General features: G+C 40.2%; 1 protein-coding gene across 1 annotated transcript in view; it reads right to left on the bottom strand.

The window, feature by feature from the left end:
* Positions 1–25,039, bottom strand: part of CCDC88C (coiled-coil domain containing 88C) — a gene marked incomplete at both ends in the record, with an annotated part of 98,073 nt that overhangs the window by 54,735 nt on the left and 18,299 nt on the right. Inside the window, one exon of the mRNA XM_080345194.1 lies at positions 2,462–2,531. Within this exon, the coding sequence (XP_080201320.1) occupies positions 2,462–2,531 (70 nt within the window). The remainder of the gene's footprint in view (positions 1–2,461; positions 2,532–25,039) is intronic.

Genomic DNA, 25,039 nt, shown 5'->3' with positions numbered 1-25,039 from the left:
GGTTTTGAATGTCTCCAGAGAAGGAGACTCCACAGCCTCCCTGGGCAGCCTGTTCCAGTGTTCTGTCACCCTCACTGTGAAGAAATTCTTCTCATATTTAAATCGTACCTCCTGTGTCCCAGTTTATGCCCATTGCCCCTTGTCCTGTCATTGGCTGTCACCAAGAAAAGCCTGGCTCCATCCTCCTGACACTCACTCTTCATATATTTATAAACATTAATGAGGTCACCCCTCAGTCTCCTCTTTTCCAAGCTAAAGAGCCCCAGCTCCCTCAGCCTTTCCTCATAAGGGAGATGCTCCACTCCCTTAATCATCTTTGTTGCCCTGTGCTGGACTCTCTCCAGCAGTTTCCTGTCCTTCTGGAACTGAGGGGCCCAGAACTGGCCACAATATTCCAGGTGTGGTCTCACCCAGCCCTCAGCCAGGTTCCTCTTCCTGAAGGAAGTTCTAGTTCACCACTTCTCCAACCATTTCTTCAGCACATCTTACCAGTGGCTGTCTACCTAAGGATAAGATTAAGACGAGCTTCTCTTGAAATCCTGTCCCTCAGACAATCTCTTCCTTGAATACATTCTTTGAAGCAAGTACACCTCGTCTTTCTTCGTTCACTGCCTTCCTCTGTAGTGTCTGAGCTGGGACTGATTCTCAAAGCCATTATACAACATGGCTAAGTAAGAATGTCATTTTTATATACACATACCCCACAAATTTTAGACATCCAGAAATTACATTTTTGCATTCTTTATTATTTCTTCCCACGTTCTGAACAATGCCGATGACAAGTCAGCAATAGATAAATTTTAAAAGACCACATCAAAAAAAACCAAACCAACAAAACCAAAACGCCCCATTTTAAAAGATGTCAGAAAGAAGCAAAATTTCTGGTTGCAATTAAAGGAGCTGGAACACAGGAAACACATGGCTGACCAGTACATTTACTACAAGAGACATAACAGGTACTTTCTTCAAAGAAAGAAAGATCTATGGTGCTGACAAAAAACAGGTCAGTGATGGGAAACTATAGCTAAATACAGAACAGCTTTCAAGTGTGCAGCTTCCCCAGGAACCAGCTCTATGGTTACTGCATTATGAGCCTCCTGCCAGCTGTCACTCAGAAACGGCCATGACAAGAAGCCAGCCAGCCTTTTCCATTGACACCTAGCCAGCAGAGACACTTGCCTGGTTGGCCCAGACATCTCTATTCACTTACTCACTAGCATTCTCAACACCAGCAGCTCAGGCTCTGCCCACTGCCCCATGACTGAGAAAGGCAACAGCTCCTGTATTTCTGTTTTCTCCTTTACCCCTAACAGTAGCCTGTACAGGAGAATTAGGACTGGCACGGTAGACTTTAATCTGCTTGTTGAAGAAGTAGGTGGCATACCCTCAGTTTGATTTTAATGCAAAAGTGCCAAGACTGAGTTTCAGTGATCCAACATCTGTAAGTTAATATTCTTTTCTGATATAAACCCTTTCTTGTACATACACTACTGCTACTAAGAGCAGCAAAATAAAAGCTTCTACGAAGCTTTCTGTCATTTGTTCTGGAGATGCACATTACCATGTCATTCCCCATCACTGCTGAAAGGATTCGTCCACTTTTCCTTCTTTAATAAAATTAAATATGTTGTGCTTGGCACTGACATGGGACTAAGGCAGAGATAGCATAGCCTTAAAAAAAAAATGAAAACCACAGGAACAAAACTTCTCATTTCAGAAATGTTGTTTTAAGAAGAAGTCAACTTTGGTTTTATGCTGAACAGCTTCATTTTGTCTCAAAGACACTGGACCCTGGACAGAAGCTCACTGGCTTCTAGGTCACTTTTGATGTAATACCTCATGTGACAGATGTCCTTGCCTAGACAACGTGGCCAGACAGATGTTTTTTCTTTGTCCATTCTCTTCCTCACTTTTTCCAACTTGTCACATATGTATTTTTCTCTCCATCTTCACATATTTTTTTCCCAAAACTTCACTTGCAACAGTTCCTTCACACTTTAGGGCAACTCTGCAAGACTTTTCTGGTGTGTATATATTGCCACAAATGAACTGAATATTGTACAGGCACACAGGACAGAAAATTGGGAGGAGAAACAATTCTCCTATGGCAGAGTGTTTCCTGAGTCACTTGCATCAAGGAGTGAAGAGACATGACTTTCAAGCAAACAGTTGCTGTTCTGGCTTTGGCAAGAATTTACTATCACACATGTATGTGTATGATGTGCAAACATGCATATCAGATATTATATTTGTATGTAATGGTATGCAAATATAAGTATTACAAACTAGATACATTAAACTGTGAGACTCAGAGGTACTCAAATATTTGTAGTTTGGCTACAAGTATGAATAGTTTGTTTAAAAGCATGTTTGTTATTTAAGAAAATTTTTAAAATTATAAATTTTATTTTGCGTTTCAGAGGGGTGGGAGTGGAGGGGAAGAACCCAACAAACTACTCACCAGAAAGAGGATCTTTGCCAATCATCAAAACATTTGGTAAATTCATTACAATCAGCTGCTGGAGGACCTCCTAAACAAAAGAGAACAACAGGCAAAGTTCAGTGTGAAGGAATTCCAATCAATCACAACACAAAGAATACAGAGGTCCATTTATTACAAAGCTTTTAAGGTACTGGTAGGTCATAGGTCACAAAAGGAAGCCCCATTTGAGAGAGAAATCACTATTTGAAGATGGCATCAGGTTGCACAGTTAACAAACACTAATTGCCTCTTTTAACAAGGGCTAATATAGAACTTAAAGGGTCCCATGGCACTAATCGGGATAAATGCGTGGCCATGCCAGGCACACCCATCAGTCATGCCTTTACCCCAGGCATGACCTGTATTCATTTGATGTTCAAACAGCTGCTGTCATGTTCCAGGGCGTACAAATGCAGTGGGTTCATCAAAGGTACCTAAGCCATTCTCTGAAGTTTGAGTAATTCAAATAATTAGTCACATTGTTTTGTGGGTCTGAGATTTTAATGATGGGCTGAGAAAGTGGCTGTGGGGGGAAAGCTACTGAACAGACATTTTGTACTGCTCAGAGAAAGAGGAGTTAAAGTTCTGCATTTGTTTTTAATGGGGAGTAAAACAGATTTAAGTATATCATGAACCTCATTTAAAGGTCATTTTATTTTGGGGGACATAAGGTAAAGGAGGTTGCTTGACCATTGCCTGGTCAGCTTCAGTATTTAAATGTCTTCTGCCTGAAGCTACACTGAAATGACAGCATGGGCTTAAGGGACAGGAAAGGCTACAAGCCCTGGGGCAGGCAAAACACTCAAAAGCGGACAAATAAATACATTGGAAAGGGGACTCTGAACGGTAATATGTTCAGCCATGCACGCCAGTAACACACAGAGCACAGGAGTACAGTTGTTAGCTTCAACCTACAGTTACCAGCACTCGCTTTTGATAATCCGAGAAAAAAAAACATTTTGCAGGCAAGTATTTATTTCACATAAAAAGCCTAGGTAGAAAATGGTCGTGTGATTAAAGCACTGTGCTGGTATTCAGGAAGCGAAGGTTCACGCATACAACCCCACCAAATGTTTGGCAGGTGCCTTTTCCCCCCACCCTGGCTTGTCTCCATTTCCCAGCCTATTCCTAGGCCACCGGCATTGATACCCACAGAGCATTCCGAGCCAGGGGAAAAAGTCCTGTCCCAGCACAGAAACATTTCCTGAAACAATCACCCATTCAGCCAAACACTTCCCCTCCAAGCTACCCCATTGTTATTTCTCCGCTTTCAAAGTTACCATAGGAGAAAAATCAAGCCTGATTGAAAGCGGAAATATTTCAGTGAGCCTGCAGCGTTTGATAAAGTAACTAGAGTAGATATTTTAAAAATATTTTCAGCATAACACATTTCACTTTTTTCTCTCATCCATACCCAAAACATACTCCTCAGCAGTCTCTCTTTTGAATAAAGTAGAAATCTCTCAGTGTCACAGTTGATGGGGTTTTTTATGTTGTTAAGGCGGCTCTACAGGCCTTTATACAATGTGAAGTTTGGCTAATGTGAACCAAGCATTTACTGAGTCATTAGCCAAATGAGCTTTATAGTTTGTGCATTTAAGACATTTTTTAAAAAGTTTGTTTGCACCTGTTACCAAAACAGGTGTAAACTCTATTGGCCTTAACAGCAAGTGGTTGGACTACAATATCTGCTATGACAACACAGAGTGGCACTGAGGCTTTAAACAAAAAAATCAGAATTTGCATATGCCAAAGTATTGAGCTTTAACCAGCAATTTCCATGGCAAAAAAAGACAAAGAATTTTGTTTTCAGTCATCCAGCATGTGGAGCACCACTGAGGCAGGAATGCATAAGGAATTTGCGTTGTCTTTGTGTAATCATCAGATCGCTAGCTATTTAACTGGCAGACACAAAAGACATTACAGCTAAACTTATGCTGTTAACATTCCCATGACCTTCTTCTGAAAAATTGTTCGAGTATACCATCCAATATAACCACCACTGAACACCCTCGCAGCTGTTTGAACTTAGTATTTTCTGGCAAGAACCTGACAGTCACTGAATACAAGTAGAGACAGTGCTGAGTCTGTGAAGAGTGATTTCTTAATTCAGAGTGAAAGATTCAAATTGTTGCAGGAGGTGATACTCTGACCTGTTTATTTTTAAAATAAATTATTTAAACAGATAGCTATTGTTCTAAACACCTTCACCTTCAGATTAGTGCTGATGATAATATCTAGCCCTCACACAGCGTAGCTTGCCAGCAGATCTCAACACTTTATAAAGGAAGGTCAATGTCGTTGCCCTCCTCTTTCAAGATAAGGAAAGTGAGTCACAGAAACAAAGTTACTTCAGTTTAACAAACTACCCTCTGTTAACAGCTGTACCAATGAACCATCCACTCACACAGCTACAAGTGTGAGATAAAATGTGTTAACTGAAAGCTCTTACACTGACACTGATTTAGCTCAGATTTTGTCTGGGCTAAAACCATAGAAAGTTACTAAGACTCAGTTGACACCCAGTGCCTGACTGGGATAATGTGACTCTTGTTCAGGTTCATTGCTTAAAATCCCACATCTGGAAATACAACCCAAGTCCCCTCCCCTAACAGCAAACCAGGAATTCTTCCATTTCTATTCACTTAACAATATTTTCTTGTTCTCCTTATCTGAAGCAGCAATAGCACAGGTTGCCAAGCAAAATCATAGAATCATTTCCACTGGAAGAGACCCTCAGGATCATGGAGTCCAACCATAACCTAACCTAACCCTGGCACCAAACCATGTCCCTAAGAATCTCATCTAAACACCTTTCAAAGAGTTCCAGGGATGGTGACTCCACCACTTCCCCAGGCAGCCTGTTCCAATGCCTGACAACCCTTTCTGTGAAGAATTTTTTCCTAATGTCCAATCTAAACCTCCCCTGGCACAACTTGAGGCCATTTTCCCTTGTCCTATCACTTGCTATACCCTCCATGCTACAACCTCCTTCTAGGTAGTTGTAGACAGCAATGTCTCTCCTCAGACTCCTTTTCTCCAGGTTGAACAGCCCCAGTTTCCTCAGCCACTCCTCAAAAGACTTGTGCTACAGATCCCTCACCAGCTTTGTCACTCTCCTCTGCACTCTCTCTAGTATTTCAATGTCCTCCTTATGATGAGCGGCCCAAAACTGAACACAGCATTCAAGGTGGGGCCTCACCAGTGCTGAGAACTGTCTGGTCTCTCTGCTCCCCTCACCATCCCACCCAAAGACCTCAGGCAGTCCAACATGGGCTTCAGGCAGGGAGTCTGTGCTGTCAGAACCTGGGAACCAGCACTGAGGGCCAAAGGGCTCCACAGACCCAACCATCTCCCAGGGCACAGCGACATGGGACACTGGGTTCACATGGACACACTATCGAAGACCAGCCAACAAAACAAGCAGTAGACAAAACGCAACATTGTCTCCAGAAGGGCAGCAAGTTATTGCACTGTAATATATAAAAGGATGTCTGAAATCAAACACAGCTGAAGGACAGTGCAGCCAAGGCTGAGATGGCATCTATGTGTCCTTCTGCCTCAGGTGACCGGCATGGCCAGGGCAGCACGCCAGGCAGGAGCAGCTGGATAACAGAGCAGGGCTGCCAACACTTTAAATAACCTGCAAAAACTCACAGTACTCTGGAGAGCACCTGTACAAGCAAAAAATCTAACTCTTCCTATGAGAAACCTTTTAATCATTTTTACAGCACAACTAAAACTGGGTTAAAATAGTAAAGGTTACAGCAACAACATATGGTAACAATTTCCTTGATTATTACAACAATTGGGGTTTGAGCTGCCAGCTTTACACCTAGACCATTAACCAATTTGGAGGCCAGCTACTGCAAGTCAGGAATCGCCTCCCTTCAGACTATTGTTGGCACATTTTTGTTTTAAATGTTGCTAATGAATTCTCCATAAAAAATAAAATAATGTTGATATCAGAAGTGTTATTTAAGCACCAGTTCAAAACAAATCCCCATCAGGCCTGAGTGCAGCATCTGCAGGTGCCTGAAATCTCCTGTGCCAAAAATGAGGATATTTTAAGCTTGCAGAGATTTGTCTAAAACCTCAGCTCTTTTGACAACAGCAATGGTTACAAGAATGGATGTTTCTAGTTAGCAGGTCAACACTACTATCTCAAAAAATAAACATCAACAGCCAAGCCTTACTGCAAGTAAGATTACTTGGTCAGTGCTGCAAACTCAGTGGATAAAGCCCACAAAGCTTTCTGTGTGCAGAGTTCTGTGACCCTGTACCGAGGAAGGGTTTTCAAAGCGAAGGTCAAACCAGGTGTTCAGTCCTCGATCTCACTCCCCCTGCCGTGCTTGCCCACAGAGGTGCAGGGCGCGAAGAGGCCGAGACAACCAGCAGATCCGAGCAACAAGAAGGATACTGCCTAAGCCAGAGGTAAGTTTTGCTGAAAGCAGCTAGGCACTCCAGGACTAGTCCCCGAGGATTCAAAACCATTATTAAGTTACCTAGAAATCACGAGGTTAAACATAAATAAATAAATGCTGTGTTCTCATTAGCAGCCTTTGTTGCACACTTGCTTCACATTTGCAAGCTCTTTGCAATCACTCTGCTAAGAAAGCAACTTTTTTAAAAAAAAAAAATAAAAAAATTGAATTTCCCCACATCAATTCTAGCAGTCAAGGGCTTTAGGAAAAAAAATCAAGATGTATGAGATCCAGGATAAAATTCTGAGCACCAAGTTAAGCACTTAGGCTTACTAAAAGCATGAACAAACATATTCATTCCTTCCATCTAAAAGTTTCTAATTTGGTTCTGGAGTGCTGAGGCACATTTTATCTACTCTTTTTATCCTTTCAACATGAAACTCACCGGATGTTTGTTCTCTGCCTCAGATCATCACAAAAGATGCAGAGGCAGCTCTCACTCTCAAGTCAACATGGTCACATATTAACGTTTTATTTACTTGTAACAGGGTAAGTGGGCCCCTTCTAATTTTGTAGGAACAAAGTCTCCTTGGCCCATACTACACTTCAATATACATTTTCTTCTTAAAAATACATGTGCAACAGCATGGAATAAAATGGTCTTAAAGTATTATTCTCAGCTGCATTTTTAAGTACCAATGTAAGGGTGCCTACGGCTCTTGCAAAGAATGCATTGCTAGGAAAGGAGTAGGTAACACTGTCTGTTCCATGGCTGAGAGACCAGGAAAATACAAGCTCTACACAAAAAAACTTACCCCTGCACTGCAGTATAGCACAGCATTAAGCTAGAGTAACAACTAACTTCTCATGCAGAATTAAATTAACCTCTGCCTGAATCCTAAACAAGAAGTGAGTACTAAATTAATTATGTAAGAAGAGCGGCAGTCTACTGGCCATTGTAATTCAATGCTCAAGCCAAGCAATTCCATTTAAGTATATTGCTTGGCTATAATATGCTAATTGTCCAGCTGACTGGAAGCCAAATGGTGCTTTCCTACTTAAAATGCCCATGAGGAAAAACCATCACCAGCTTTATTTATACCAGCAAGAGCAAACACTGCCTAGCCAGGGAATCTGGCTTACATTTCAGCTGCAACTCAGGTCAATGCAGCAGGAAAGTTCAGTAGAGTCCTCTCTGTGCAGCACGGCCAACATCTTTCTACAGTAACCTCAGTATGGATCTGATCTCACAAACATCCCTGGAGTGGGAAACATTTGATGAAGGAAACACCCCATGCTCAGATAAGGTCTCAGCAGGGGCCATCTGCACCATCCCAGAGCCTCCAGCAGCAGAATGGGGTGGAAGCTTTGACCCACGTGTCTTAAGGTCCCTTTGGATGCCACCACAAAAAACAGTCTGGGGGCTGCGTTTCCCAGGCAAGGAGCCCTGCAAGTCGAAGGGACAACCGAACTGAAGCTTTTCTAGAATCAGAATTCTAAGGAAGAGTGAAAACTTGGGCCAATGAACAAGTTTTAACATGAAAACACACTTTAAACAGCAAATTGAGACAGAAGGGTTGTTTTTTAAACATGATTTTTCTAGGTTTCCAGTTTTGTTTTAGTATAATAATGAAAACAAGTTATTCTGCAGCCTACAACAAAGAGACTATGTTTTAAAAGAAAAACATCATCTTATGTACATATAAAGTATTTTTAAGGCTGTTTTTTATTTCACTATAATTATCTGAGGAGTTAATGGTATCAGAGAAATAATTTATAGCAAGATTCTGTAAACCGTCTAACAGGGTCCCACAAAAGATTAGACAAGATGAAACAAGCTGTTGCAAGGGAATGTCAAGGAAGTGAAACACAAACACATCTTTTGAGATGTTTTCCATGTTCATCTTACCATGCGAACACACCTGATGACACTATGCATGTGACTCAGTACTCACTGTTTCCCTGTCAACACATTATATATATGACAAAATATGATTAAGAAGTTCGCTCATCTCTGCAACGATTGTATTCGTTATGTGACGGACTAGAGGATTAGCTGTCTTTAAAGGGATTTTTTCTTTCTGAAAACCAGCACATTACAAAGCATGCTTCTAAAAACCCTTCAAGTGGAAACCCAAAAGTCACTAAAATAACTGTTGGCTCATCTGCTGAAAATAATCAGTTCTGACAATCGTAGACTGGAATCTCAGTGGGAGAGCATGTGAAGGAATCATACCCAGTCTTAGCCGTGCTCAGCCTGTGTGGGGTGCAGATAACCAACCAAATGACAGAAATACACTCAATGTAGAAGTATATCATATAAGATCAGGTTAAAAAACCCAAACCATACATATGCAATTTGGATGTCATATAATAGAGTATCATATAAAAAACCCTAGAAAGGACCCAGACATAGTCATCCACCCAATTCATTGTTATGGCTCGGGTTTTGTTATTTGTATTACAACAGTGCAGAGGTCCCAGCCAGAAGCAAAACCTCATCCGCTGCAAGCTGTACAAATATCTAGTGAAACACTCCTGAAACAAAGAGCTTGTCATATACATGGTGAGGCATCAGTAGGCTGATGGAAAAAAAAAGGTAACAAGCAATGGAGGAAGGAAATGAAAATAAGATTCTGTGGTTATAATGTGATCCATTGTGTCCACTCTCACTGCTTTATGAACTGGTTAAATCAACTGCTCCAGGCTGGCACAGAACTAAATCACTCTGGACATCAGAGAGCAAGATGAGTGAGGCAAGTCCTGATAAGAACATTTGCTTTAAGATCAATTCCAATTGTCTACAGTGCACGTTATTTATATCACATAACAAAAAGTCTATGTATATTTAAATAAGGGTACTTATAAGTATGTAAAAAATATTTTAAGACACAATTATTTTTAATTCTAGCCCAGTGGAGTAAGTAATGGAAAAGCGACCACCCTCACACACATCAGTTGGAGAGGAACTATTTTTTAAATCAAACTAAATACAAAACTGTACATTTACTTCTAAAATATGAAATACTCAATAGCTATGTAGCAGCAGACTTCCTACCCTAGTTTCACTGCAAGATGAATCACATATGTTAATGCAACATACGGCTCTGTGGTTGTGCCTGGTGGCAATATTGATTTGACCCAGTGAGGAGAAAATCCAATTGCAGAGCACTGTGTTGTCCTGCTTTTATTGCCAGCAGCACCTTTGACTAATTTACCTACTTCACTGAAAAGAAAAAGCCTATTGATTTATCCTCAACTTCTCTCTTCAAATCTCATGCAAGTACTTCACATGTTTATAACAGTATCCAGACAAATTACTCTTGACTTCTATTTTATTTCACCTTAGATTTGTCCTAGGGTGGTTCATGCAGTAACAAGGAATAAATAGTGTGCTGTGCTAAAGGCCTGTCACTTGACATTACAAATATAACCAGCTAAAATGCAATCCATCTGTTCAACACACTTCCAGCTAATCTATGGTGGTCTCTAAGGACTGTAACAATTTAGCCTAACACACAGTAAAAAGAAACGCCACAGGCCATCAGAACAGACTTGAAGCACTTCTGAATTCTCTGAAACTCAGCACCAAGCACACTCATTTTAAGAGTCAGTTTTCCCATATACAGTTCAAGCATATTTTGCTGGGATAATAAAGCCAAAATTTTTCACGTCAAACTCTTAAAACTGATCAAGTATATTTCAGCTTTTAACATCAAAGCCTATACCAAAGTACATCAGCTATGCAGGGCTCCTAGGTACAAACTCTGATCCGCTGCCCTTGTTCACTGGAGTGAAAAAATTTACAATATTAAAATACAGCTTGGCATCAAGAAATAAACACCAACCCAATAAAAGCATTCCTAGGACCTTTATGTATAAAATGTCTTTTCTACAATTTCTAGTAATATAAGTATTTTTAAAAGTTGGTTTTCCTATGTTTATATAGAACAGACACAGTAAATACCTAACTCGGTACATACTATTTCACATAAAACACACTGAATTTGTTAATACAATTTATATGCTGTCAAGAAGTGCAAAAATAATTAACCCAAGGCAATCACATGGTGAGTTGTGGAGTTTCTTTTGGGGTTAAGAGCTAGAGATCCACATTGCAACTTTAACAGTGCAATATGAGTCCCAGGCTCTGAAAAAGCTTCAAGTAACCGAAAGAAGCAGCCGACTGCTGGAGTGACAGTCATAATGCAATGCCTCAAAAGGCAGCAGCCAAAAGTCCAGGAACATGAAGGAGTTAGAGACAGGACAATGTAGGAATACCAACTACACATCGTAGCAATATTGCTTTCCTAAAGATGAATAATGAGCAGAAGCTAAATAGTATAAATGTACACACATTTGGCACTTTCACCAATACCATCAAGTAATTAATTACTATAAATGTTGCTTGAAAGAGAATGATGCATCTTGGGGAGAACTCTGTAAAACAAACTGTTAATGACAGAAGGGCACAGAGGCCTGTGTGACATGAACCACTTTGAGGTTCTCTAGTACAAATACTGAAAAGTCAAAGACATCAAGGTTTCAATAAGAAAATCTGTGAAATTATAAAAAGAATTAATAAAGGAAGGAGGTGACACAAAAGAATGGGATACTTTCAGGATTTCTAATGGATTTCTTGTTACAAACAATAATTTAGTAGCAAACAGGAGGCTAGCAGATGTGATGAAGATTAACGTGAATGTATGACTGAATTTTCAGTGACTAAAGGTAATAGAAAGAAAGCAAACACCCAGGTTGGCTGTTACTAATCCGATACTCTTGTGTCCTGTTCAAAGCAGGAACTCTCAAGTAATTTAAATCTACCTCTCAGTCCCCAAAAGAAAGTAGGTGCTTTACCCTGCCACTCTTGTTGTATGGGGTCAACTCACAGAGAACAGTATTTCTCCCTGTTAGCAGAAGGTGCCATGCCTCACCTTCACTACATCCAAACACCCGCAGAGTTGCTCAAATATAAGGTAGTTAAATGCTTAGAAACAAGCATAGACGTGCTCAGTCTTTTCAGGATAACACTCCCTGAATAAACAAGATTTAATTCACGTTACACTGGCAAACCATTTTGAGAAACTTGAATAGATAGTACCAGAGAAAGAAACCACCTAGAAACTGAGGAAGAGTAAATACACAGACAATGTTCAGGCAGTCATGACCAACAGGGCGTTTACAGGATAAAACACAGAATCATAGAATAGTTTGGGTTGGAAGGGACCTTCAAAGACCATCTAGTCCAAACCCCTGCCATAAGCAGGGACATCTTCAACTACACCAGGTTGCTCAGAGCCTCATCCAACCTTGCCTTGAACATTTCCAGGGATGGGGCATCTACCACCTCTCGGGACAACCAGTTCCAGTGTTTCACCATCATCATCTTAACATGTAGGTTATTGGTTAACATTGCTCACTTTGAAATGCACGAAAATCTTTCAGTCTGTAACTTCAGAAAAACAAACAAACCTTCCTGTGCTTAGAAAGCTTATGGCATTTTGAACAAAAAAAAAAAAAATAATGTTTCAGAAAGTATGCAAATAGTCACTATGCCATCAGTTTATTATTTAACAGAAGACAGCAGCACCAGCAAGACAGAGGTCCTTGTGGCATTTGTAGACAACCACACAAAAATCCATGTTGGATTCAGAGAAGAGGGAAGCTTTCAGCTGGTCTGAAGGGAAGACAGAGGCCACAGGGACAAGCTATCCCACCCTGCAAGACAGTAAGATACTATGGGACAAATGAGGTGCTTGGGAAGTACAGGGAAAGAAAGTATTTACTGGTAATGTCTGTAGGTTAAAACAAAAGAGCTCATACATGCATCTCATCTGACTATCTTAGCTGCTTTCTCCTTCACCTCCTGCAACAACCTGACCTCATCACTGCGAGCTCCCTCTTGCAGGCAAATTCCTGTTACCAACCAGTTGCCAGGGGCACTAAAATCTCAAATACCAGTAATGTTGAGAGTCCTCACAGTTCACCCTGTCAAATACTCCAAGAAAACTCTAAGGGCTGTTCTTGCAGGTTAATGTTATGAGCTTTCCAGCTATTCTGAAGCAGAATTTATATACAACATCATTACCTCAATGTATCGCTGCATTATCAGTATCAACTAATTTACCCAGTATCAGCAAGTTCAACAGATGGTCTCTAGACAGATTTCCCAACATAGCAAGTCTGTGATATTTTTTCTTAAGGTGGGTAAAAGGAGAAGCTTCAAGTCAGACCAGATGGTTTTTCCGTACGTAAATGTACAGTGGTGTTTCTCCCTATAGCCAGCAGATTGCTCTATCCAAGTAATATGCAAGGGATTTTGAAGGCTGTCAATGCTGCTTGCACCGTACAGGTCGAGAATCACAGAATCGCAAAATGTTAGGGATTGGAAGGGACCTCGAAAGATCATCTAGTCCAGTCCCCCTGCAGTAAATTTCACGTGGCTTTCCCAAAGTAACACAAGCACTCTTGTGAAAGAAAGCATTCCCAGCATTTACTGTGTCAGTCACCAGTTTTACCATGAGCACTGTGCTGCAGTTAAAATAGGAGAAAAAAAAATAAATTAAAAAAAAAAAAAAGATACTGCAGAAACTAGTAGCAGTAAAAACTAATAGTGAACAAAATGGGAGAGGGCAATAAGAGGAAATGGGGGCCATGTCTTCAAAATAGCCTCTGGGTCACCTATCATTCCCTTTCTGGATTTTCTATGCTAATTTGTTTTCAATAGTAAACAACCTTTCTATTTGCCGAGTTACTGTGTCCCCCTTGGAGGAGGGAACAGTTACCTACAGGGAGGAGACACAGTCCTTTGCAGTCACACTTGGCTATTCATGGTGTTTACTGCTAACAATTTGCACCTCAGCGTAGCACACAGGCAACTGCCAGGTCAGGCTGCCAGGAACAGCCTCTCTGTTTTTCCCAACTTGTTGCCACTGAGGAGTGTAAACCTGAGACAAGCAAAATTCTTCTGGAAACACCATTAGATTTCTATACATAACACTGTCCCATGTTCAAAGTCCCATGGCTCAGCAGTGAGAGCATTAGGAGTTTAAACCCACACCACATAGCAACAAGCTCTTAAATGCAAACACTGAAAAGACTGCAAAAGTGAAAAAATGCAATGACTTGATAAACTTTAAAGTTAGTCCTTCAGGGTTAGGAAAATTCAGTTATTCAAATTATTTTGAGTCTGAGAAATAATGCAAAAAATTAGTTGCTCCAATACTTCCTTTAAAAAAAAAGGAGAGAAAGCGAGAACTCAAACATTTTGAACAAGTGTGAAAACCACAATACAAGGTTCTGTGGTACATTAAGATTTTAAATCTGCAATCATTAAATCCTCCCTTATGACAGATCCATCCTCTACACACTTACAAAACCCAGCCACCTTCCACATTCTACTTCACACATATGCAAGAGAGAAAACCATTAAAAATTAACAGTGAAAACCCACCAAGCCACAATGAGTCCCAATTCCAAGGAGCAGTTAATATTACAGGATAACAAAGATCTCCTTACCATTGCAACTGCACAACAGGGGAAATATTTCATACTCAAGAAAAGAGCTACAGTGGAAAAATAAAATAGAATACAATAAAATAAAATAGTCACTTGTGACAACTGCCACAATTTCACCTATACACACAACAGGAAACAGCCCATGTGGTAGCTGCCATGCAAAATTTACTTATCAATGGTAATCCAGGCTATGCATTCACACACATGTGCATACTTGCACATGCAAACACTACCTTCAGAAGAATGTTCAGTCTTGCCAGTCCTCAACAGTGCTCCTTCAAGTCATCTGAAATGACTGATTAACCCTGCTTAATACAATCTGTGTAATCTACTGTAAATCTTGCAGATAACTCATAACTGTTAACAGTAATTAACTCAGCAGAGCTTTACCCTTCTTGCTCCCCCAACCAGCCTCGTACCACAGACCTCAATTTAGGAGTTCGCTTCCACCACAGCCCCAGCAGACAGCTTAGGCAGGGTTAAGCAGCACTGGCGAGCTTCTGTTGTAGAAAACCTGGTTAAACAATTTATGTGCATTTTTAAAGACTACTTTCTCTCCCCATTTTATACTTTCCTTCGTCAGTACTTGTTGGTAGTCAAGGCATGCTTAATGTATACAACATCCTGGGAGTACCAGTGATGTCACAAGAGAAAATGTGAAGGGTGCAGTTGCATCCTAGAAGATCCTTTCTTTATGCCATCTGTCACCAAAACAGAGGTAAACTGTGTCACTGTGTTATTATTAACATTCAGGAGAGATTAACTTCTAATACTGCTGCTATGCCAGTTTTAAGGCTTCTGACCACTGGATTTTCTGTGTCAACAAAAAACAATTTCCTCTTAAGCTGCGATGTTTAGTGTTTTCCTGAAAGTGAATCTCATCTATCACGTGATCATACAAAAGCCTCACCTATACGTGAAAGAAAAAGCAACTTTCAAGACCTTATATTTACTGAATAAAAGCTTAAAAATGGTCACCAAATTTTCATAACCAGCAAGAGCCCTCAAACACAAGGGGCCATTCTAGCTACAAGCAGAAAAAGCAGAACTACACACACTACCAAATGTCTTTTGTATGACTAGTGTCATTTTTCAATTATACTTCTTAATCTTCGGTGTCCTTTAATGGCACACGAAGGTGGCAGGCATATATGTTTCCAGGCAATTTCCAAGCAGCCTCACATGTGGATCCTATCCCTTACCTACATCAGCAGAGCTCAGGTTTACTATTCAAGCAACAAAACTAAGGGAAATTTAATATGATGTATTGAGTGACTTGCACTCCCTATTAACCAGATCACAAAACAACAGCAGCGCAGCCGTGAGGGCCGGCTTCTCAGCTAGCTCAGGGCAGAGGAGCAGATGGTAAATCCCCCAAAAGATTGCTCCAAGCAAGAGCTATTCAAGCTTCAGGCTGCAGAAAGCAACACCACCTCCTCCGGTCTAGCACATTCGTGCTGCATTGCTCCATAAAGATTATTAGAACTTTAAAACATACAGGTTACATAAAAGTTTATACTGCTTTTGCAACTGCTGAGCAGCAGATCCAAGCCTAGCAGCGTTCAAAGGATAATGAAATCCCTCAGTGATCTACAAGTCTGACTCCTAGAAGCAGCCCCAAATAAAAATTTTAAGGTGCATTACAGTCACATAAAGGCAGCACAAGCAACACGTGATCAGCAGAGACTAAAGCACAAAACCTTGGCAAAGAGATCCAGCAGTACAACGCAGAAAGGAGCAATTCTGGGTCCACTGCAAACTCCAAAATGTCGACAACGTTAAGTGCTGGAATAAGGACTCTCTTGTTCTGGTTTACACACAGCTTTACACATAACTTATTAAAATGTCTCTGCATCATTGTTTAAACATACTTTGGTGCAGGCATTGAGTTACTTTGACAAACCTGTTTCTTGCTGAGAGCATCATGAACTGGTTGAGTGAACGGCTGATCAGAAACTGGAGCTCTATGGGAATTAGCGCAGTCACTCACCAAAAGAAATGCCGCAGTAAAATAATCTGTGCTCTCCAAACCTACAGTAATAATTCACGTTTTAAGCTGGGCACCTGAGCTAATGGTATTACTTCCCACTGCTCGGAAAACACGCAGCTCTCATTCATTTTAAAGAGAGAAACAGATGCCCGATATCTGGAGAAAATAATCAGAGAAAACCCAGCACTTATAACACAGTACCTGAATGTAAGTCTAGATGCTCTGGCACCTCATTGGCATTACCCAAATTCACCATCCTTTTAAATCTCAGCACAAGCCAATGTTTGTATCTCCACAACACCAAGACACGTGGTAAACACAGGGTGCTAAAATCAGGCATTTAAGTTTGAATCTCCAAGCTAAGCAATTTCTACTGAGCGTGTAAATATGTGGAAAATCTGCTAGGTCTGTGAAATTTACTACTGAACATTAACACACAGCAGTAAAACACAAAAATTCCCCCAAGCTAATATGCAGTCACTGACATCACTTTCTAAGCAACAATACTGAAACAGGCACAACCAAAATGGAAAATAAAAAGAGCATTTGCTGTGTTTCAGATAAGCAGATACACGATTCCTTGTGAATTTTGACTGAAAGTCATTCTCACGAGGTAGCAGCAACAGTCCCTTTGAAATGAGCTCAGCATAATGCGGGCAGGAACTAAGCAAACTTCTTCAAACAGCTCTGCCAACACCATTCAGCTCCAAGCTGCAAAACTCCTGCTGTTTCAAACTCAGGGCCTTCTGTGAGCAGACTGCTGATTACACCAGGTTGTATGGCAGGTTTTTGATAGATGCACAGGGCAGAAGAATTAGAATGAAACCTGCCTATTGGTCATGTTGAATAAAAATAGTTCACATCACACTGAAGGAAAAGGACACTCTGCCATCTATTCATTCCCTTGCCCCTCAGTAAAGAGAAAATATATTGTATATATTACATATATACACACACACTCCACTCAGTGTGTACAACTCACACAAGTGTTACTAGATATGCTCCTATCATGGAAGAGAAATGGGAGACAGCACAAAGCAAACATCACATCTCCAAAGCAGAGTAGATATGCTGTCAAAAAAGCCAGAGTGCTGAAATGCAGTGTGGTGGCACATTTAATTGTGCTTCTTATTCCCAGTTACACTAGAGAAGACTTGGAGCAGTCAAAGGATAGGAATGAAGACAACTCACAGGCATTTTTCATCCTGATTTTTATGACGGGGGGCAGAGGAGTCACACCTTTACACGTTTCTGTGAAATTCCAAGAGGGGAGACCCTTGGGTGTCACAGGCAGCAAAGGAGAAACAAGAGCCACGGTTTTAGGCAGAGGCTAGGTGAGCACACATCTTGCTCCCCATGCACCATGTACCTACTGTCAGGGGCAAACCATGGGAAAAAGCAGAGCTTGTGTGGGACACAGGCTCTGCAGAAAGCTCTCCCCTGCTCCCAAAACAGTTGCTTTTATTTATTGTTTTGAGCAAGGAGGCCTTTTGCTGCCTAATCAAGTACAGCCCCCTTGTTGTCTCCTTGTAGCATCACAGCTGTGAATCTCCTAATTGCATCTTTGGTATGCAGAAGGTATGAAATCTTCATGAAAAGATGACATGAAAGGCTCCACTGGCTGGTCATAAACATGGACATTAGAGTCTTTCCTCAGGGAATGGCCAGTACAGAAATCAGATGTTCAGAATGTATTTCTGCCCATATGGTTCAAAGTGATGAATAATGCACTTTGGAAAAGAAGGATGACAAAAATAATACAACACAGCAGTAAAGCACCCATCATATTAAACAAATAACAGGTGGTGACTAAACATGCATTTTTAATGAGTATCTCTTCATAAATGCACACAACGCAAAGTGGTTTCCACTGCTTTCTAACATAGTGCTCCTCGTTTTGGATTAAAAAATATCTGTTATATAGACCTAGATGTGTAAGCTCTTTACTTTCTCTTTGGACCTCTCATGGCTTGCCTTTTTTTTTTTTTTTAAAATATTTAGCTGCCAAACAAACTTTAAATTCTGAACTCTTAATACTCAGAGATTCTTTAATTAACACCAACTGTTTTCACTAGGTAAATTTGTAATTAAATGTTAAAACATATACTTTGATGTGTGTTTTTGATGCATCTTCCTCATCAAATATGCTGTTCTCCACATGTATACAATTACTGAGGAAGAGGGCAGTCCAGTGGTTAATACAGAAGACAGTGTTTGAATTCCTGGGTCCAGACAGGCATGAAGCAAATCCACGGCAGTTCTTCAAAGTGAATTTCTGCATTCCCAAGCTCTTCTCAAACCAGTCTACATGAAATCCAGTAGCCAAGAATGAGACGTTACTCCATAGCAGGAGGTGCTCCTGTACCACAGGGTATTAAATCATTGTAACCATTTCGCCAGGGTTACATAGAGAGAAAGCTAGAGAAGTTATTATACAAAACAGTTATCTAAGATATTCAGAAAAAAAGACTGGCTTAAATTGACTGTTTCTGCAATGGAAGAAGTCTCAGAAAATCTCAGGCAGTTAATACAGTCAGGAAGTGAGACTTTGCATTACAACTGCTACAGCATAATAAAGTATGTTCAGCTAAACCTGTTCCCTGCTCTGTCTCAGCACAAGCCTTACTATCTCAATGATTGCAGCAACAGTTTAAGCAGTTACTCAAGTCTGAGTCTTCTTGCATGAAGGTCAGTGTTACAGAACATGAAAATAAACGTGTTCCTCCTCTCTCAAGTGCAGCTGTCTCGTTAATCCCAAAGATGACATATTCCTCATATATCAGTCACCACTTTAAAGCCCCAATTCATACACAGAGACTTAGGAGCACATAGCAGGTTATTACTTCAGCAGGTTGCTTATTTCTATTAAGCATAATACTCCTTGTAATTCTTAACTGCTTTCCCCCTTGAGGGCATACAGCATACGTCTTGGAAACTGGAACAGACTTGCTCTGAAAATCAAAGCAAAATGAATGAGTTGCCATTAAAAAAGGTGAGAGGCGGTAGTTAAACTCTACCCTCCTCTCCTCGTTGGCTCCTTAGAAGGACAATTTTTAAAAATGTTATTTTTCTCTGTTTAATAATTTAGATGATGAAACTGAAAACAAAAAAGGTTTGTCCCTGCAAGCAGAAGTTACTTTAGGCTGCTGCATATTTAATATTGTATTATATTAGTCTGCCTAGTGGTTCTGTTAAGCACAAACTTAGATGGCTTCCCAAGCGCCAGGAAGCCAGTTCACTCCATTCAAAATTTCTCTTTGACACAGCAGCCGAACATCCCAAAGACACAGAACTCAAAATGGTTTGTATCACATGGGGCAGACGATGATTAAACAAACTGCAAGTGCTTAAACTGACACAAAAACCTCCCTCTCTCCTCATCCTAACAATCATAAGTGCAGTGAGTGGATCTCAGTTAACATTAAGCACCAAATTCTGCCTTTTTATGAACATGCAACTTCCCTGAGGCCTTGAGATTCCAATCACAGAATACAAAAAGAAGTCTTTCACATCCTTTCCCAATTTAAGACCGGCAGAAGGAGCTGAGATCACCCTCCTAGCAGACTTTCCAGAGCACCCAGCAAAAAGCACTGCACTGTAATTCCAGCACGGCATTTGAACACTTCTTTGCATATACAGAGTAATTAAATGACATGTCTTATGCTAGCCAGCTAGATACCAAAGGTACATATTAAGATACACTAGTGTAACAAGCCCCAGAGTTTATGTGGGGAGGAGTTGCCTTGTTGAAGCAGCTGACCAGGACTGCAGTTCCCAACCACCATACCTGGGGGGAAAAAAAGAGTGCTTCTGTGACTCTGGATGGCCCTATTAACTGCAGAAATTCAAGCCATTAAGCACAAGAGGAAAGTCTGTGCAATGGGAGCTTCCTTTTGTATTGCAAAACAGCAAGACTCCAGAACAGACAGCAAATGCTCCTCCCAAAGCTGTGTGGCTGGGGGAAGCACAAGTGTGAGCAGTCACAGCCAAACACCTTCAAACCCACTTTACTGCCTCTGATGATGGAGCTGCTGCTTCTGTCATGGCCTCCATGTGGCCTTATGTCATTTGCTCTACGCAACCTGAACTGACCTGGAAAGGCTTTGTGCTCACCACAGTGGCAGCACATGAGAGAGATGGAGAGAGCCCATCCCTAGAACCCAGCACCCACCCCAAAGAAGGCTTGTGCTGCAAGTTTTGGAAATTTGGGAAGTGTATGTTTCAGTTCACAAGCATTCACGCTTTAGGTAAGTTAAAGTCACCATCAATATCAACAAATCTACCCAGCAATAAAGCAGAAATTTCAAAGTTGTTAGTCCAATACCTGCCATGAACCCAACAAAAGAGACCATATCTCAGATTTTCCTCTTCTCCCAAGTAAATCTGTTAATGTCTAGAATGCAGGTGTTCTGGGGTCCAGGAATTCACAGTCTTTTCCTCTGACATCTGTTCCATTTATTTCATATTCTCAACCTACCTCATTTAAGACACACAGAAGTGCTTTGACATCACTTTTTTCTTGTTTTGTAAAACTAGCTCTTTTCTTACAAGTGCCCCAAACAACACATTTCAGGCCAAGTTAAACATTTCATCTGGTGGCTGGGAAAGTAGGATGAGGGAAGAAGTATTTTTAAAAATAACAAATAAAATCATCATCCTAGTTTAATGTTGAATAACAAAACAGTTAAAACTAAACTATCACAGTGAATTAAAAAGTTTTAACAGAAATCTGTATTATACAGGGTGTTTCAAAAAGATGGACCAAATTTGAAAACATTATATATACACATTGGGTCCATCTTCTTGAAACACCCTGTATATTCATATATATTTTTTTTGTTACTGTGGAATCAAACTGATGTTTGAAATATTAAAAAAGTGTTGCATTAAACACCTTAGAAATATCTTATATCTGAACAGAGCGGTATGAAATATTTACCAGTATTACATTGCAGTTTCAGCCCTCTTCCTTTACACTCAAGTACGCTTCATTATAACCCTCACACTAACTCAACAGCACAACAGATCTCCACGGTGAGAAAGGAGTTCCAGGTATCTCCAGACTTGTACACTTGTCCCTTTTGCAATTTTTTGGGATCTTATTAGGCAGGAACCATTCCTTATCATCCCAGCAAAGAAAAAGCAATGGTTGTGTCCACCCCAGCAAAAGAATACTGTGGTAGTTAACTACTCCCCATCATTGGCACCAGAACACAGAGAAGATAAACAGAAAAGCAACTGTAAGGTCACAGCGTATACCCACAGTGTATTTACTCTTACTTAAGGAAAAAAAATAAAACAAACCAAACAAAAGCAGACACACAATTAAACATACAGTCCAAAAAAAGCAGTCTTTGATGCAAACTTTTGATACAGGAAGTTTGGGAGGTTTTTTTGTTAGTTTGTTTTGAGTTTTATTAAACAGAGAAGTACAACACTATATAATTAAACAAACAAACAACCCCCCCACACACACACACAAAAACCCTAATCAAACCCCACACACTGTAACGATAAATCTAGGGCTAATCTGATAGCCTTCTTTGGCACGCCATCCAGAGAGCTGCTTTAGAATCTCAGATTCACTCCCACAAATGTATCAACACACACACAACCGGTAAGCTATAGCCTCTGGTTCTGTGATGTTGCAGAGGTACATTAAGAACCGCCATATAAAAATATTATTTAAATGTGCTAAATGCATTCATGCGTCACCTCCTTTGCATATCAAATATGTTCGATGGAAGTATTAAGACTCCAGTGTATACTGAAGTTTTAAGTTGGGAATTATATGCTACCCATTACAGAAAGCACAACAAATCAGGAACTTGCTCGTGGTTTAAGCACTCTAGTGTTCACCAATTAAAAAAATTACCCTTCACATTCAGTTTTCTGATTTTCCTTGAGGAATTAAGACTAATGCAGCCTGATGGGAGAGACTTGCATGAGTATCAGTAAGATAAAGGTGGTCTGGTTTGGGTAATTTTTTACTTGTTAGTTTTTGTGGTTTATTGTTGGTGCTGGGGTTTTTGCCTTTGTAGTTGTTTTTGGGTTTTGGTTGTGTGCTGGTTTTTTATTTGTTTTAATTTATATAATACTTAATATTTTCCCTTTAGAGCCTCAAGAGGTTAAGTCACTAGTTACAAATGTACTTTTACTTGTTTATACGCAAACTGAAAAGTAATTTCAACTTACTTATCCCTTAGAAATGTGTGACAGTACAGGCCCAACTGCAAAGTCTGCATTCTAGAAGAGTAGAGCAGTTCAGTTCAGATTGTTGTAAAAACAACTGCTTTTTACTCCATGACATCAACTCAGCTGTCTCATCTGAGTGCATCTCTCTTCCTAACCAGCTGGCCAGAGCATTCAGAGCCTCCCAAACTAGGTGTCTTGCTAAGCTAAAGACTGTGAAATTAAGTCAGGATGTGTCCTTCCACAGAGATTCAAACGGTTGCCATAAACACTTCAAAAATCTCTAAGTACTGATAAAGTGTGGCAAGTACCTTGACATGGTAAAGGCTGCAATATGCTGTCAAGAAGAAGAGCCAAAACAAACCATGACCTGGCAGCCAGCTCTGGTTTCACAATATCCAAGGGTATCAAAGCAAAACTGCTTAAAGACCTTGCCACGCAAGGTGCTCAGCATCTCAAATTGCATCAAGTCAGTGACACTTGAAATCAGGTCTTATGCCATACAAAGAAAATGCAATTTCAAGTTAACCAAGCTGCTTTAGCTTCAGTTTAGCCTCTTGTTTGTTATGTCTTATAGAAATAAGTCTTCAAGCAACAAATTATTTAAGTTTGAATCCCTCAATTGCATAGAGGTTGGACCCAGCAATTTATAAGGAGAAAGGGCTAAGTGAGAAAGGAAGATCAAGATCACCTTTCCAATCAAGATTTGGCTCAGGCTACAAAGGAAATGCACACTGGAAGAAACACAGGACAGCTCAACCAAGCCTGAGAATTTAAACAGAGCACTCTGGTTTCGTTTCTTCTGCATGACTGAAGTCGGGAGCTACATTAAGTGCCAGAGCACTGAAGTGTAAGAAAGGCTTCTAATAATGGCAGCTTTTGTGGTCCTCTACTACAGACTCAGTCCTGCTGCATGTAAAACTGTAAAGATAGAGCCACGTGCTGTTCAGATAAGCAAAGGCAAGGCCTTCCATACTGACACAGGTTTGTGGTACTCATGAAAACACAGAACACACAGGCTGGGGGGTTTTGTTTGGTTATGTTTCTTCCCCCTACCCCTCCTCCTTTCTGAAAGATCAAAATTGAAGAAGTGACCTTAAAGACATTTATTACATTAAAAGGCAACTCCTTGTAGTTAAATATCGTTGTTTTGCTTTGAAGTAACTAAACAGCCTTAAGAGACTCCAAGTAATTCAAACAGGTAACAAGTTAAACTGAAATGTGTTTGTTTGTTTGTTTGGTGTGTGTGTGTGTGTGTTGTTCTGGTTTGTTGCTTTGGTTCTTTTTTTTAGTTTTTTTTTTTGTTTGGTTTTTCTTGTGATTTTTTTTGTTGTTTTTTATGTGGGTGGGGTTTTGTGTGTGTGTGTGGGGGGGGGGGTTTTTGCTGTTGTTTTTTTTTGTAAGTAGAACATGCTAAATAACTACTTCTCAGGACTGATTCTGTTTCTTTTGGAACCTACATCTTAACAAATCCTTTTAACATGCATAGTAATTCTGCATTTAATATAAAAACTTAAAAAGAAATTCACCTCCTTTCAGTTACTGGTAGTAAATGCTTATGCCTCCTGTGGGACTCCAGCCACTTCACTGTACTGTTACACAGCTGCTCCAAAATAAAACAGGCATTAAGCTCCATAACACCCTCTCCTTTTCTTCTAACACACACTGTGCACCAAATAGGTCTTTCTGCAATACAAATTTGATGCTGCACTTATTAATATCTTTCCAGTGGATATATTACAGATGGGATCACCATTAAAAAACAAAAACACACACACAAAGAACAACCAACACACAACCAAACACCAAAACAACCACCAAATCACTCTTTAAAGTGCCACTGGGAATTTATCTCCTTAACCTCACAGCAAAGAACTTAGATGTTTTTGAAAGCAGTTTTTTAACATCAGGTAAATAAAGGTGACATTTTCCTAGAGGAAAAACAACACCTACAGTAGTTTAAAAGTCTTTAAAATGTTAAAAACACAGTAAATAATCATTTTCACAGAACAATAAGATATTTAAGTGGAATTCATACAATATTTTTCCTTTGTGCAAAGTCCACAGTCTCTTACCTACAACTCCCCAAAGAAGCAGATGTCTATCACTGCTTTCTTGATTACCTAATGGGAACACACCATGTCATTCTATTTAATTTGGTTTTTAGACTTAAACATCTAGAGACTTTTAATAGTGCTAATTATGAAAGAGAACAGACAGTGACAGCTCTACAGGGGCCATTTCAGTCTGCTGAGCAGTTTTTTTTATGTAGGTACTTTTACTGGCCTGGCCATATGAGGACCCAGCGGAATTTAAACACTTAACTACCCTTCAGCTCCATCTCTTAATCACAATGGGAAGCAGGAGAGGCACCAGCTCACACACAGCTTATATTCAAACAGCGCACGCATACAGCTATAAAAAACAGTC

Source organism: Nesoenas mayeri, assembly GCF_963082525.1.
Source record: "Nesoenas mayeri genome assembly, chromosome: 5".
NCBI lineage: Eukaryota > Metazoa > Chordata > Aves > Columbiformes > Columbidae > Nesoenas > Nesoenas mayeri.
This window is presented reverse-complemented; position numbering and strand designations above follow the sequence as displayed.